The 13362-nt window shown below is 42.7% G+C and overlaps 1 protein-coding gene across 3 annotated transcripts in view; it reads left to right on the top strand.

Moving 5' to 3' along the window:
- Positions 1-283: 283 nt before the first annotated feature.
- Positions 284-13362, top strand: part of rft1 (RFT1 homolog) — an 86606-nt gene continuing 73527 nt past the window's right edge. For 2 of the 3 annotated variants that reach the window (XM_073071945.1, XM_073071944.1), the window contains exons 1-3: positions 284-611; positions 7670-7755; positions 13006-13122. In XM_073071945.1, coding sequence (XP_072928046.1) covers positions 549-611; positions 7670-7755; positions 13006-13122 — 266 coding nt within the window. In that variant the 5' untranslated portion in view covers positions 284-548. The remainder of the gene's footprint in view (positions 612-7669; positions 7756-13005; positions 13123-13362) is intronic. The other variant, XM_073071946.1, reaches the window with a different exon arrangement.

The following is a 13362-nucleotide window of genomic DNA, read 5'->3' as shown; positions in this document are numbered from 1 at the left end:
TGACCCAGGGGCTGTGGATCAAGTGTTGGGAAATGGGAATAATATAGAAGGTGTCTGCTGGTCGGACATAGGAATAGGGTAGAAATATCATAGAGCTGGGGACAAATATTGCTGTATAAGCGTGAGCCGTTGCTCCCGTGCGCGCGCGCGCTCGCACACACACCTAGTCTCCCTCCCTCTCTCACGCGCGCGCGCATCTACGCCCTCGCTCTCTCACATGCGCGCGCACACCTACCTACTCTCCCCCTTCTCCATCACACTCAGGCGCGCGCCCACCTCGTGCCCTCTCACAGACGCGCGCGCCCACACACGCACCCTCCCTCACACACTCGCGCGCGCCTACGTCTCTGCGATCCCGCTCCCTCTCACACAAACCCAACTCTCTCCCACCTCGTCGGTATTAAAGGCACCTTCCCGACAACTTCATCCGCGAAGCAGCGGCGGTATCTTTGTAAAGCCGGAGCGGGTGCTGTCGGGATCGGAGCCGAGGTCTAGACTTGGGCTGGGGCCTGTGGTGCAGTAGCCGCCAAACCGGCACGGCGGCGCAGATGAAGGCTCGGGAGGCACTGACGAGCGCAGCCACACTCGCCTCACACAGTGCGGGGCTGCAGGTGAGCGGAGACCGCGGGGAAAAGCAAGATCCTACTCCAGCAAACATTCTGACAAACCCCATCGGCTCCCTAACCCTTTCGTACAGTATCCCCCTATCCAACCTACCCTCCCCTCCGTCCCCCCAAAATCCCTCCCCTTCCTCCCTCTCCCAAACCATCTCTGTTCTTAAGAACCCATATCCCCTACTTCCACCGTCTACTATTTCCTCCCCCTCCCTTTCACCCACCTCCACTGGACTCTATTTCCTCTTTCCCCAGCGTGTCGTGTCATAGAACTGCACTATGCTGCACCAGCACAGAAACAGCTCTTTTGCCCATATAGTGTGTGTCAAACAATTTAAACTGCCTACTCCCATCGACCTACACCAGGATCATAGACCTCCATACCCCTCCCATTCATGTACCTAATCAAATTTCTCTTAAACGTTGAAGTTTGCACCACTTGTGCTGGCAGCTCGTTCTACACTGTCATGACCCTCTAAATGAAGTTATCCTTCATGTTCACTTAAACTTTTCACCTTTCACCCTTAACCCATGACATACAGTTGTGGTCCCACCCAACCTCAGTGGAAGAAGCCTGCTTAATTTACCCTATCTATACCCCTCATAATTTTGTATGTCAAATCTCCTCTGTCTTCTACATTCCAAGGAATAAAGTCTTAACCTACTCAGTCTTATAACTCCAGTACTTCAGTCGCAACAACATCCTTTAAATTTTTTTTGTACTCTTTCAGCCTTATTTACATCCATCTTTCCTGTAGATAGGTGACCAAAACTGCACACAATACTCCAAATTAGGCCTCACTGATGTCTATCTAATTTCAATATAACATCCCATCTCCTGTACTCAATACATTGATTTATGAAGGCCAATGTGCCAAAAGCTTTCTTTATGATCCAATTGCTTGTGCTGCCACTTTCAATGAATTATGGATCTATGTTCCCAGAACCCTTTGTTCTACCTCACTACCGTTCACTAGGTAAAATCTACCCTAGTTGGTCCCACTGAAGTGCAATACCTCACACTTGTCTGCATTAAATTCCACCTGCTATTTTTCAGCCTATTTTCCCAGCTGGTCCAGATCCCTCTGCAAGCCATGGTAGTTTCCTCCCTGTCCAGTACACTCCATCTTGCTGTCATGTACAGTTTACCACATTATCATCCAGAGTATTGATATAGATGACAGACAACAAAGTACCCAGTACCAATCCCTGCAGCACTCCACAAGTCACAGGCCTCCAGTTAGAGAGGCAACCATCTATTACCACGCTCTGGCTTCTCCCAATGTCTAATCCGATTTACTACCTCATCTTGAATGCCAAATAACTGAACATTCTTGACAAACCTTCCATTCAGGACCTTGTCAAATGCCTTGCTAACGTCCATGAAGCAACATCCACTGGTTTGCCTTCATTAAATTTCCTGGTAATATCCGCAAAACACTTTTAAGATTGGTTAGACACGACCTACCACACATAAAACCATGCTGACTATCCCGAGTCAGTTTATGTCCATCCAAATACTTGTATATCCATTCCCATTGAATACGTTCCAATAACTTTTCCGTTACTAATGTCAGGCTTACTGGCCTATAATTTCCTGGTTAACTTTCTTGAACAGTGGATCAACATTAGCTATCTTACAATCCTCCAGTCCCTCACCTATCACTAAGGATGATCTTAAATATTTCTGTTAAAGCCCCTGCAATTTCTGCACTTGCTTCCCACAGGGTGCAAGGGAACATCTTGTCAGGCACTGGGGATTTGTCCCCCCCAATTTTCCTTGAGAGCAAACACGTCCTCCTCTGTAATTTGTAAAGGGTCTATGATGTTGCTGCTACTATAGACCCTATGTCCGTCTCCCGAGTACATACAGATGCAAAAAATCCATTCAGGATCCCCCCAAACTCTTTTAGCTCTAGGCATGGATTACCCTTGCAATCTTTTTGCTCTTAACATATCTGTAGAATCCCTTGGGATTCTCTTTGAACTTGTCTGTTATGACAACATCATGCCTTCTTTTAGCCTTGTTGATTTCCTTCTTAAGTGTTCTCTAGCACTTCATATACTCTGTAACTACCTTATTAGTTCCTACCTGCTATGCACCTGCATTTTTTTTTTCTTAACCAGGGCCTCACCATCTTTTGAAAGCCAGGGTTCCCTAAACCTGTTATCTTTATCTTTCATTCTAACAGACACCTTAAAGTTTAGTACTCTCAAATTTTCACTTTTGGAAAAACTCCCACTTACCAAGTACCCCTTTGCCAGAAAACAGCCTATCCCAAATCCACAATTGCCAGATCCTTTCTGAAGCCATCAAAATTGGTCTTTTTCAAATTTAGAATCTCAACCTGTGGACTAGGCTGATCTTTTTCCACATTTACTTTGAAACTAATGGCATTGTGATCACTAGATGCAAAGTGTTCTGCATCACAAACTTCTATCAACTGCCCTGTCTCATTCCCTAATAGCAGATCAAATATTACACACTCTCTCATTGAGACTTCTATGTACTGATTGAGGAAACTTCCCTGAAATTTGTCAAACTCGATCTCAACTAGTCCTTTTACAATATGGAATTCCCAGTCAATATGTTGAAAGTTAAAATCACCTATAATAGTAACCTTGTGTTTCTTGCAAAAATCTGCTATCTCCCTACAAATTGGTTCCCCTAAAGCCCATGGACTGCTGGGTGGTCCATAATATAGCCCCATTAATGTGGTCATAGATTTCTTGTTCTTCAGTTCCACCCATAAAGCCTCACTAGATGAATTCTCCAGTCCTCCCTGACTGAACACTACTGTGACATTTTCCCTGACTAGCAATGTCACACCTCCCCCTTTAATCACTTCCACTCTATCACATCTAAGACATTAGAACTCCAGAATATTGAGCTGCCTCTTCAGCAACCAAGTCTCATGAATGGCTACAATATCATAATTCTAGGTGTTGATCCATGCCCTGAGCTTATCCGCCTTTCCTACAATACTACTTGCATTGAAATATACACAGTTCAGAACACTAGTTGAACCATACTCAACCTTTTGGTTCCTGACTTTGAGGTCTTAACAACATCTGACTCCCCAACCTTTCCACTAACTGTTCTGGCACTCTGGTTCCAATCCCTCTGCAACTCTAGCTTAACCCACCCCCGGCTAGGATATTAGTCTCCTCCAGTTCAGGTGCAAAACCATCTTGTGTGCCGGTCCCAACTTTCCTGGAAAAAAAGCCCAGTGATCCAAAAATCTGATGCCTTCCTTAGCCACATGTTAAACTGTATAATCTTTATAATGTTTCTATTTCTGCCCTCACTAGCACGTGGTATGGGTAGCAATCCTGAGATCACAATCCTGGAGGTCTTGTCCTTTAACTTAGCACCTAACTCCCTGAACTCACTTTGCAGAACCTCGTCACTCGTCCTACCTATGTCATTGCTACCTTTGGCTGTTCACCCTCTCACTTGAGAACGCTGAGGACTCTATCTGAGATGTCCCAGACCTTGGCAGCTGAGAGGCAATATACCATCTGGGAATCTTGTTCTCACCCACGGAACCTCCTTTCTGTTCCCCTGTCTAACGAATCCCCTATCACCACAGCTTGCCTCTTCTACCCTCCCCCCCCCCCCCCCTTCCTTTCTGAGTCACGGAGCCAGACCCAGTGCCAGAGACCTGACCGCTATAACTTTCCTCTGCTAGGTCATCCCTCCCAACAGTATACCTGTTGTTGAGGGAGATGGCACAGGGGTATTCTGCACTGGCAATTTAACCCCCTTCCCTTTCCTGTCACCCATTCTCCTGTGTCTAGCATCTTGAGTGTAACCACCTCTCTATATGTCCTATCTATCACCCCTTAACCCTCTGAATGATCCAGAATTCATCCAGTTACAGCTCCCATGTGTAGTCATCAGGGACACTGGAGTTCTCCCTGCCCTCCCACATCCCACAAAAGGAGCTTTCAAGTATTCTGCCTGGCTTCCCAACTGTAGTAACTGTGCAAATATAAAGAAGGAAAACAATAAATAAACTGAGGGGAAAATGAGCTGAAATGTGGTGGACTGAATTTAATGCAGGTTTTGCACTTTGGTAACTGTGGTAGCATGGTAACATGTGTAACCATGTCTTACACAGTGAACGGTAGGGCACTGAAGAGAGTGGTAGAAAAAAGGATCTGGGAATCAGGTAGATAAGGTTGTAAAGAAAGCTTTGGCATATTGGCCTTCAGAAATCAGTTTTAAGTACAGGCGATGGGATGTTCTGCTGAAATTGTATAAAACGTTGGTGAGGCCTAATTTGAAGTATTGTGTGTAATTTTGGTCACCTACCTACAGGAAAGATGTAAAAATGAAAGGTCGAAAGAGTACAGAGAAAATTTGCAAGGATGTTGCTGGGTCTGGAGGATATGAGTTATAAGGAAAGATTGAATGGATTAGGACTTTATTCTTTGGAATGTAGAAGATTGAGAGGAGATTTGATAGAGGTGTACAAAATGCGTTGAATTGACTTTATTACTTGCATCCTTCATAAACATGGAGTAAAAATCTTTACATCTCCGTCTAAACGTGCAATGGTATAGGAATTTAGTATATAATGTATATAATATTATAATGGTATAGGAATTATAGGAATTTATAATAGTATGTACAACTGGACAATCAATATAACATAGAAATACAATTGTATGAGCATGAATTAAATCAGTCTAATGGCCTGGTGGAAGAAGCTGTCCCGGAGCCTGTAGGTCCTGGCTTTTATGCTGTGGTACCGTTTCCCAGATGGTAGCAGCTGGAACAGTTTGTGGTTGGGGTGACTCGGATCCCCAATGATCTTTTGGGCCTTTTTACGCACCTGTCTTGGAAAATGTCCTGAATAGTGGGAAGTTCATATCTACAGATGTCCTGGGCTGTCTGCACCACTCTCTGCGGAGTCCTGCGATTGAAGGAAGAACAGTTCCCGTACCAGGCAGTGATGCAACCAGTCGGGATGCTCTTAATTTTGCCCCTGTAGAAAGTTATTAGGATTTGGGGGCCCATACCAAACCTTCAACCAGCTCCTTTGTTTTTGTGACATTGAGGGAGAGTTTGGTTTCTTGACATCGCTGTGTCAGGGTGATGATTTCTTCTTTGTAGGCTGCCTCATTATTATTTGAGATTAGGTCAGTCAGTGTAGTGTTGTCAGCAAATTTAATTAGCAGATTGGAGCTGTGGGTGGCAACACAGTCATGGGTATACAGAGAGTAAAGGAGGGGGCTCAGGACACAGCCCTGAGGGGCAGTGGAGCAGAGGTGAGGGAGCTCGCTCTTACCACCTGCCGGCGATCTGACAAGAAGTCTGAGATCCAGTTACATGGGCAGGGTGAAGGCCAAGGTCTCTGAGCTTCTTGTTGAGCCTGTAGGGAATTATGGTGTCGAATGCTGAACTGTAGTCCAAGAACAGCATTCTCACATAAGCATCCTTCTTGTCCAGATGTGTAAGGATGGTGTGTGGAGCTGTGGCTATTGTGTCATCTGTCAATCGGTTGTGTCGGTAGCCAAATTGTAGGGAGTCCAGTGTGGGTGGTAGCATGCTGCAAATGTAGTCCTTGACTAGCCTCTCAAAGCAGTTACTTATTATTGAGGTGAGTGCGACAGGATGTCAGTCATTCAGACATGTTACCTTGGTCTTTTTCGACCAAGGTAACTTGTCCCCTTTGTGACTCACTTGTCCACTGATCCTCCCCATTGATTTCCCTCCTGGCACCTCTCTGTAACCATGCCAGGTGCTACACTTGCTCTACCATTGAGGGTAGTAAATAGTCATTCCAGTGAGGCAGCACTTTACCTGTGAGCAATTGGAGTCATTTATTGTATCCAGTTTTCCCAGTATTGATTCCTCTATGTTGGTGGATCATTTCATTGAGCACCTTCGTCTCAACAGCCAGGATGTCCACCTATTTCAGTTTGACTTTTCCTCTAAGCAACTAACTACCTTCCCCCTCACCTGGTCTCACCCATCCCCTGCCAACTTGTAATACTACCCCACTCTCCAACTTGTTATTCTGGCCTCTGCTCCCTTCCTTTCCAGTCCAGTTGAACGATTAGGACCAAATGTAAGTTGTTTATTTCCCTCCATAGATGATATGTGATCAACTGAGTTCCTCCAGCATTTTGTGTATGTTGCTTCTGATGTGCATCATCTTCAAAGTATTTTGTATTTCTGGACAGCACTAGGTTGAGATGGAAACATGAAAAGAAATTGAAATGACACGAGAGATTTATTTGTCACATGTACATTGAAATATGTTGTTTGCAACAGTCATCACAGTCTGAGGACATGCTGCGAGCTGCCTACAAGCATTGCCATATTTCCAGCCCTAACCTATACTTTTTTGGAATGTGGGAAGAAACAGGAACACCTGGACGAAAGCAACGTGGACGTGGAGAGAATGTACAAATTCCTTACAGACGGCAGCAGGAATTGAACCTTCTGGTGCTGTAAATCATTGCACTAACCACTACACCACCACACTACCATGCCGGCCAGAAATGTAACCAGAAACTCGTGATTGCCCTCATGGACAGTGCAGGTGCTCTGCAAAATGGTCATCTAGTCTATGCTTAATCTTGTGGATACAGAGGCCGCCACATCATGAGCATTGAATGCAATGGGCCAGGTTGGAAGAGGAACACATCAACCTGTCCCTTATCTGGAAGAGCTGTTTAAGTTCCTTGATGGTGATGAGAGAGGAGGTGTAGGGGCAGATTTTATACCTTCATATGGTTGCAGGGTTGAGGAGGGGTGGATAAATGGGCCAGGTAGTCTCAGAGAGAGTGGTCACCACAGAAAGCAGAAAATGAGGGGAGAGGAGAAGATAGAATTGGTGGTGAGATCCCATTGCAGCTGGCAGAAATGGTGAAGGATGATATGCAGGGTGCAGAAGCTGGTGATGAGTAGGGAATGCTGTTTGAGATCAGATTTAGGAAATGGAGGAAAGGATTTTTTTTTCTTAACTGGCAGACATAATTGGTGTTGAAATGATCTAACTGTGACTGTAATTCTGAATTTTTTTTCCCCTGGGTATCAGATACTGTTTCGGGTGCTCACCTTCATTTTGAATGGCTATACATTGCGCTATGTATCCAAGGAGACCGTTGGTATTGTCAATGTCAGGTATGAAATTGGCTTCCTCTTCTCTTTCAACCTGAACATCTCCCTAGCCTCATTTTGTGGCCCGCTGTATATTTGCATCAAGTTCACAACGCCAAATGCGTGTTTTATACAAGTACGAGAAAGGTTGTCAATAGACACAAAGCATAAAGCTACTTCTTTAGGAGTTGCAAAGATTTGGCATGATATCTAAAACTTTGACAATCTTCTATAGATGTGAACTTTCATAGATTTGACAAATTTCTATAGATTGGCTTAACTTTTCTTGCCCCATCATTGAAATGTTACCACAACCTATGGACTCACTTGTGAGGACTCTTCATCTCATGTTCTTAATATTTGTTGTTATTTTTTGATTTGCACAGTTTGTTGTCTTTTGCACACTGGTTGAATGCCCAAGTGATTCTATTATGGTTGTTATTCTAGTTTGGATTTACTGAGTAAGCCCGCAAGAAAATGAATCTCGGGGTTGTATATGGTGACATACAGTTGCAAGGAAAAGTTTGTGAACCCTTTGCAATTACCTGCTTTTCTGCATTAGTTTCTCATAAAGTGTGGTCTGATCTTCATCTGTCACAAAAACAGACAAACACAATCTGCCTAAACTAATAACACACAAACAATTGTATTTTTCATATCTTTATTGAACACATTGTTTAATCATTCACAATCCAGGCTGGAAAAAGTATGTGAACCCTTGTATTTAATAACTGGTAGAACACCATTCAGTAGCAATAACCTCCACCAACCGTTTCTTTTAGCTGTTAGATCAGACTTGTACAACGGCGAGGAGGACTTTAAGACCATTCCTCCATATTCAGTTCATCAATATTTCTAGGATACCATCCATGAACAGCCGTCATCAAGTCACGCCATAGCATCTTAATTGGGTTAATGTCTGGGCTCTGACTTTGCCATTCCAAAACAGGAATTTTCTTCTTTTTAAACTATTCTGTTAGTGATTTACTCTTGTGTTTCAGATCATTGTCTTGTTGCATCATCCAACGTCTATTAAGCTTCAGGTGACGGACTGCTACCCTGACATTCTCCTGTAAAATGTCTTGATACAATTTTGAATTCATTGTTCCCTCAACAATTGCAAGCTGTCCATGCCTTAAGGTGCAAACCAGCCCCAAACCATGATGTTCCTTCCACTATGCTCCATAGTTGGGTTGAGGTTTTGGTGTTAGTGTGCAGTGGCCTTTTTCCTCCACAGAACATTGTCCCAGAAGTGGTCTTTTGCAAACTTGTGACATGCCCCAACAATTTTGTTTTTGGGGAGCAGTGTTTTCCCCTGTGGTGTCCTTCCATGAGCACCATTCTTGTTCAATATTTTTCTTTTAGTGGACACATGAACAGAGACTTTAGCAAGTTCTAGAGATTTCTGGAGGACTTCTGCTATTACCCTTGGGTTCTTTTTCACCTCCTGCATTTATTGATTGGAACACTTGACACCAAATAGCTTTTGTAGAGACATCACCCCAGGGGTTCACATATTTTTTTGAACCTAGACTGATTGTTCAAATAGTGTACTCGGTATTGATGAGAAGTGCAATTGTTTATGTGTTATTAGATTAGGCATATTGTGTTTGTCTATTATTGTGACTTGGATGAAGATCAGACCATATTTTAAGAGCAATTAATGCAGAAAAGCAGATAATTGCAAAGGGTACACAAACTTTTTCTTGGAATTGTGTATGTACTTTGATCATTTCAATTTTAACTTTTTTGAACTTTAAACAAATCCATGTAGACAACATACAATATAGATGTGCCTGAGATGTGCTTGACCCTGCTCTGGCATTCAAGAAGTTCATCCAATTTTGGCTTCAACATTACTTCTCACTGTCTCTCCATATCCTTAGATTATAGTTGCCACTCACAAAGTGTAGCTGACTATCCCTAATTAGACCTTGCTTATTCATCTTCTGTGGCTCCACACATAGACAGCCATACTGATCTTTAAGCCATCCTGTTCTCCCCCAAACCATCTTTTTAATATATCTATGAATTTTCTGTAACTCTACCTGCTAGATCCACTACATCCTCTCTTTGTCTACCGGACATACTTCAAATGTACTGCTATACTTTTGGTCATTGCAGGAGTTGTTTGTATCCACAAGTGGTGCAGACATTTATATTAAGACCCTAACATGTAGGTTATTGTCCAGCCGATTTGTTGGCCTTTAACATAATTTGCTTGTCTAATACATTTCTTTTCCATTGATAAGAGATGAAGAAGTGTTTTTAACCCATTTAAGGAGCTTAGAAGCTCCTTAATAATCTATTAATATTGGGATTTTTAAAATACAAACCCCATTTCCAGAAAAATTGGGATATTTTCCAAAATGCAATAAAAACAAAAATCTGTGATATGTTAATTCACGTGAACCCTTATTTAACTGACAAAAGTACAAAGAAAAGATTTTCAGTAGTTTTACTGACCAACTTGATTGTATTTTGTAAATATACACAAATTTAGAATTTGATGGCTGCAACACACTCAACAAAAGTTGGGACAGAGTTAAAATAAGATTGAAAAGTGCACAGAATATTCAAGTAACACCGGTTTGGAAGACTCCATATTAAGCAGGCTAATTGGTAGCAGGTGAGGTATCATGACTGGGTATAAAAGTAGCGTCCATCAAAGGCTCAGTCTTTGCAAGCAAGGATGGGTTGTGGCTCACCCCTTGGTGCCAAAATTCGAGAGATAATTGTTAGTCAGTTCAAAAGGAACCTTTCCCAACGCAGGATTGCAGAGAATTTAGGTCTTTCAACATCTACAGTACATAATACTGTGAAAAGATTCAGAGAATTCAGAGACATCTCAGTGCGTAAAGGGCAAGGTTGGAAACCACTGTTGAATGCGCGTGATCTTTGAGCCCTCAGGCGGCACTGCCTAAGAAACCGTCATGCTACTGTGACAATTATAGCCACCTGGGCTCGGGAGTACTTCGGAAAACCATTGTCACTTAACACAGTCCATTGCTGCATCCAGAAATGCATCTTGAAACTGTATTACGCAGGGAGGAAGCCATACATCAACTCTATGCAGAAATGCCAGCGAGTTCTCTGGGCCCGAGCTCATCTCAGATGGACCGAAAGACTGGAACGGTGTGCTGTGGTCAGATGAATTCACATTTCAGCTAGTTTTCGGAAAAAACAGGTGTCGAGTTCTCCGTGCCAAAGATGAAAATGACCATCCTGATTGTTATCAGCGAAAGGTGCAAAAGCCAGCATCTGTGATGGTATGAGGGTGCATCAGTGCCCACGGCATGGGTGAGTTGCATGTATGTGAAGGTACCATTGACTCTGAGGCGTATATTAGGATTTTAGAGAAATGTATGTTGCCATCAAGGTGATGTCTCTTCCCGGGACATCCATGCTTATTTCAGCAGGACAATGCCAGACCACATTCTGCACGGTCTACAACAGTGTGGCTTTGTAGACACAGAGTGCATGTGCTTGACTGGCCTGCTGCCAGTCCAGATCTATCTCCTATTGAAAATGTATGGCGTATCATGAAGAGGAGAATTAGACAATGGAGATCACGGACTGTTGAGCAGCTGAAGTCTTAAATCAAGCAAGAATGGACAAAATTTCCAATTGCAAATCTACTACAATTAGTATCGTCAGTTCCAAGACGATTAAAAAGTGTTATTAAAAGGAAAGGTGATGTAACACAATGGTAAACATGCCTCTGTCCCAACTTTTGTTGAGTGTGTTGCAGCCATCAAATTCTAAATTTGTGTATATTTACAAAATACAATTAAGTTGGTCAGTAAAACTATTGAAAATCTTTTCTTTGTACTTTTGTCAGTTAAATAAAGGTTCACGTGAATTAACACATCACAGATTTTTGTTTTTATTGCATTTTGGAAAATATCCCAACTTTTCTGGAAATGGGGTTTGTGTCATCTTCTATGAAGACTACCTGAATACTCTCCATACAGCTGCAGAATCTGTCACTGTCTTTTTATTATATGCTGGAATTGGAGGGCAGAGATACTTGGTTGTAATAAGCTGGTGGAAGGGGAGAGGGATGAGACCTTGGTGGAATTTGAAAAACAAGGATAAGGAATGTGAAGAACTAGAGACAATGCTGCAATTTTTCAAAGTTTGAACAGAGGCTCTGGAGATATTAGGGTGCCCCTACATAAATCATTGAATGTTGCTAGACAGGTTGAAAATGATTTCTTCATTTTATAAATGGAGTACAAAAACAGGGAAGTTATACTTCACACACGGGGAAATCTGCAGGTGCTGAAAATTCAAGCAACACACACAAAATGCTGGTGGAATGCAGCAGGCTAGGCAGCAACTATAGGAAGAAGCACTGTCGACGTTTCAGGCCGAGACCCTTCATCAGGACTAACTGAAAGAAAAGATAGTAAGAGATTTGAAAGTAGGAAGGGGAGGGGGAAATCTGAAATGATAGGAGTAGACGGGGGGGTGAAGCTAAGAGCTGGAATGGTGATTGGCAAAAAGGGATACAGAGCTGGCGAAGGGAAAGGATCATGGGACGGGAGGCCTAGGGAGAAAGAAAGGGGGAGGGGAGCACCAGAGGGAGATGGAGAACAGGCAGAGTGAGAAAAAAAAGGGGGGAAATAAATAAATCAGGGATGGGATAAGAAGGGGAGGAAGGGCATTAACGGAAATTAGAGAAGTCAGTGTTCATGAAGTTATACTTCAGCTCAAGAACCATTGAATTTGGGTTGCCACTCTTCAGAAGTATGCAGTGGAATTTCTTTGGATAGTCAAAGGATTAAGGACAAATTTTTTTTTCATAAGTGAATGAGGAGAGACTTTCCAGTGACCAAAGGCTCACTCACTAACCAGAGGACATAGATAATTGGTAAAAGTATTGGAAATAATGTAGAAAATACATGAGCATCACAGAAAGAGTTGGAGGAACTCTGTAGGTCTAGGAGATGAACAGTTAACATTTTTAGTTGAAGCCCTTCATCTGGATTCCAGAAAAGACATGAGTTCTGATCTGGAGTATGCTGCTTAAAAAAAACCTGATTCAATTTGAACAATCAAAAAGGAATTGAATAAACAATGAAGATAAAGTAGAAATGACAAGAATGTGAGGGAAAAGCAGAAGAATGAAGAATTCTTTCTGACAGCAAATGTGTATTGTCTGATTTCTATCAAGGACAATCCTCCCAATCTGTGTTCAGAGTTTGCTTTGTTTGTACATCTGCTTTAACACTTCTGTTCTGGTAACCTGCTGCTGACTTTGCTTCCCAGACTCATGCTCCTGTATTCTACAGTTGTGTTCCTTGCACGAGAAGCCTTTCGGAAAGCTTGCTTAAATGTCGGTGTGGAGCGGAAGTGGTCCCAGATTATAAACCTGCTCTGGCTAACGTGAGTGATGAGTAATTTTTCAGTGATGCCAGTACGTAGCCTGATCAAACAACTATAATGAGTAGATTGTCTTCAAGAACAATATAATATCAAGATATTTATGGTTACTTGTGAGGGATCCATCCTGGGTTTTGTCGGGTAATCATGTACATAGTGGGTATGAAGTTATCAAGTTATACAGCACAGAAATAGGCCCTACATCGAACTCCACCATGCCAACCAAGATAGATTTCTGAGCTG

This window comes from Hemitrygon akajei, chromosome 19 (genome assembly GCF_048418815.1).
Source record: "Hemitrygon akajei chromosome 19, sHemAka1.3, whole genome shotgun sequence".
Taxonomy (NCBI): domain Eukaryota; kingdom Metazoa; phylum Chordata; class Chondrichthyes; order Myliobatiformes; family Dasyatidae; genus Hemitrygon; species Hemitrygon akajei.
Note: the sequence above shows the minus strand (reverse complement) of the source record. Positions and strands in the feature narration are given on the sequence as shown.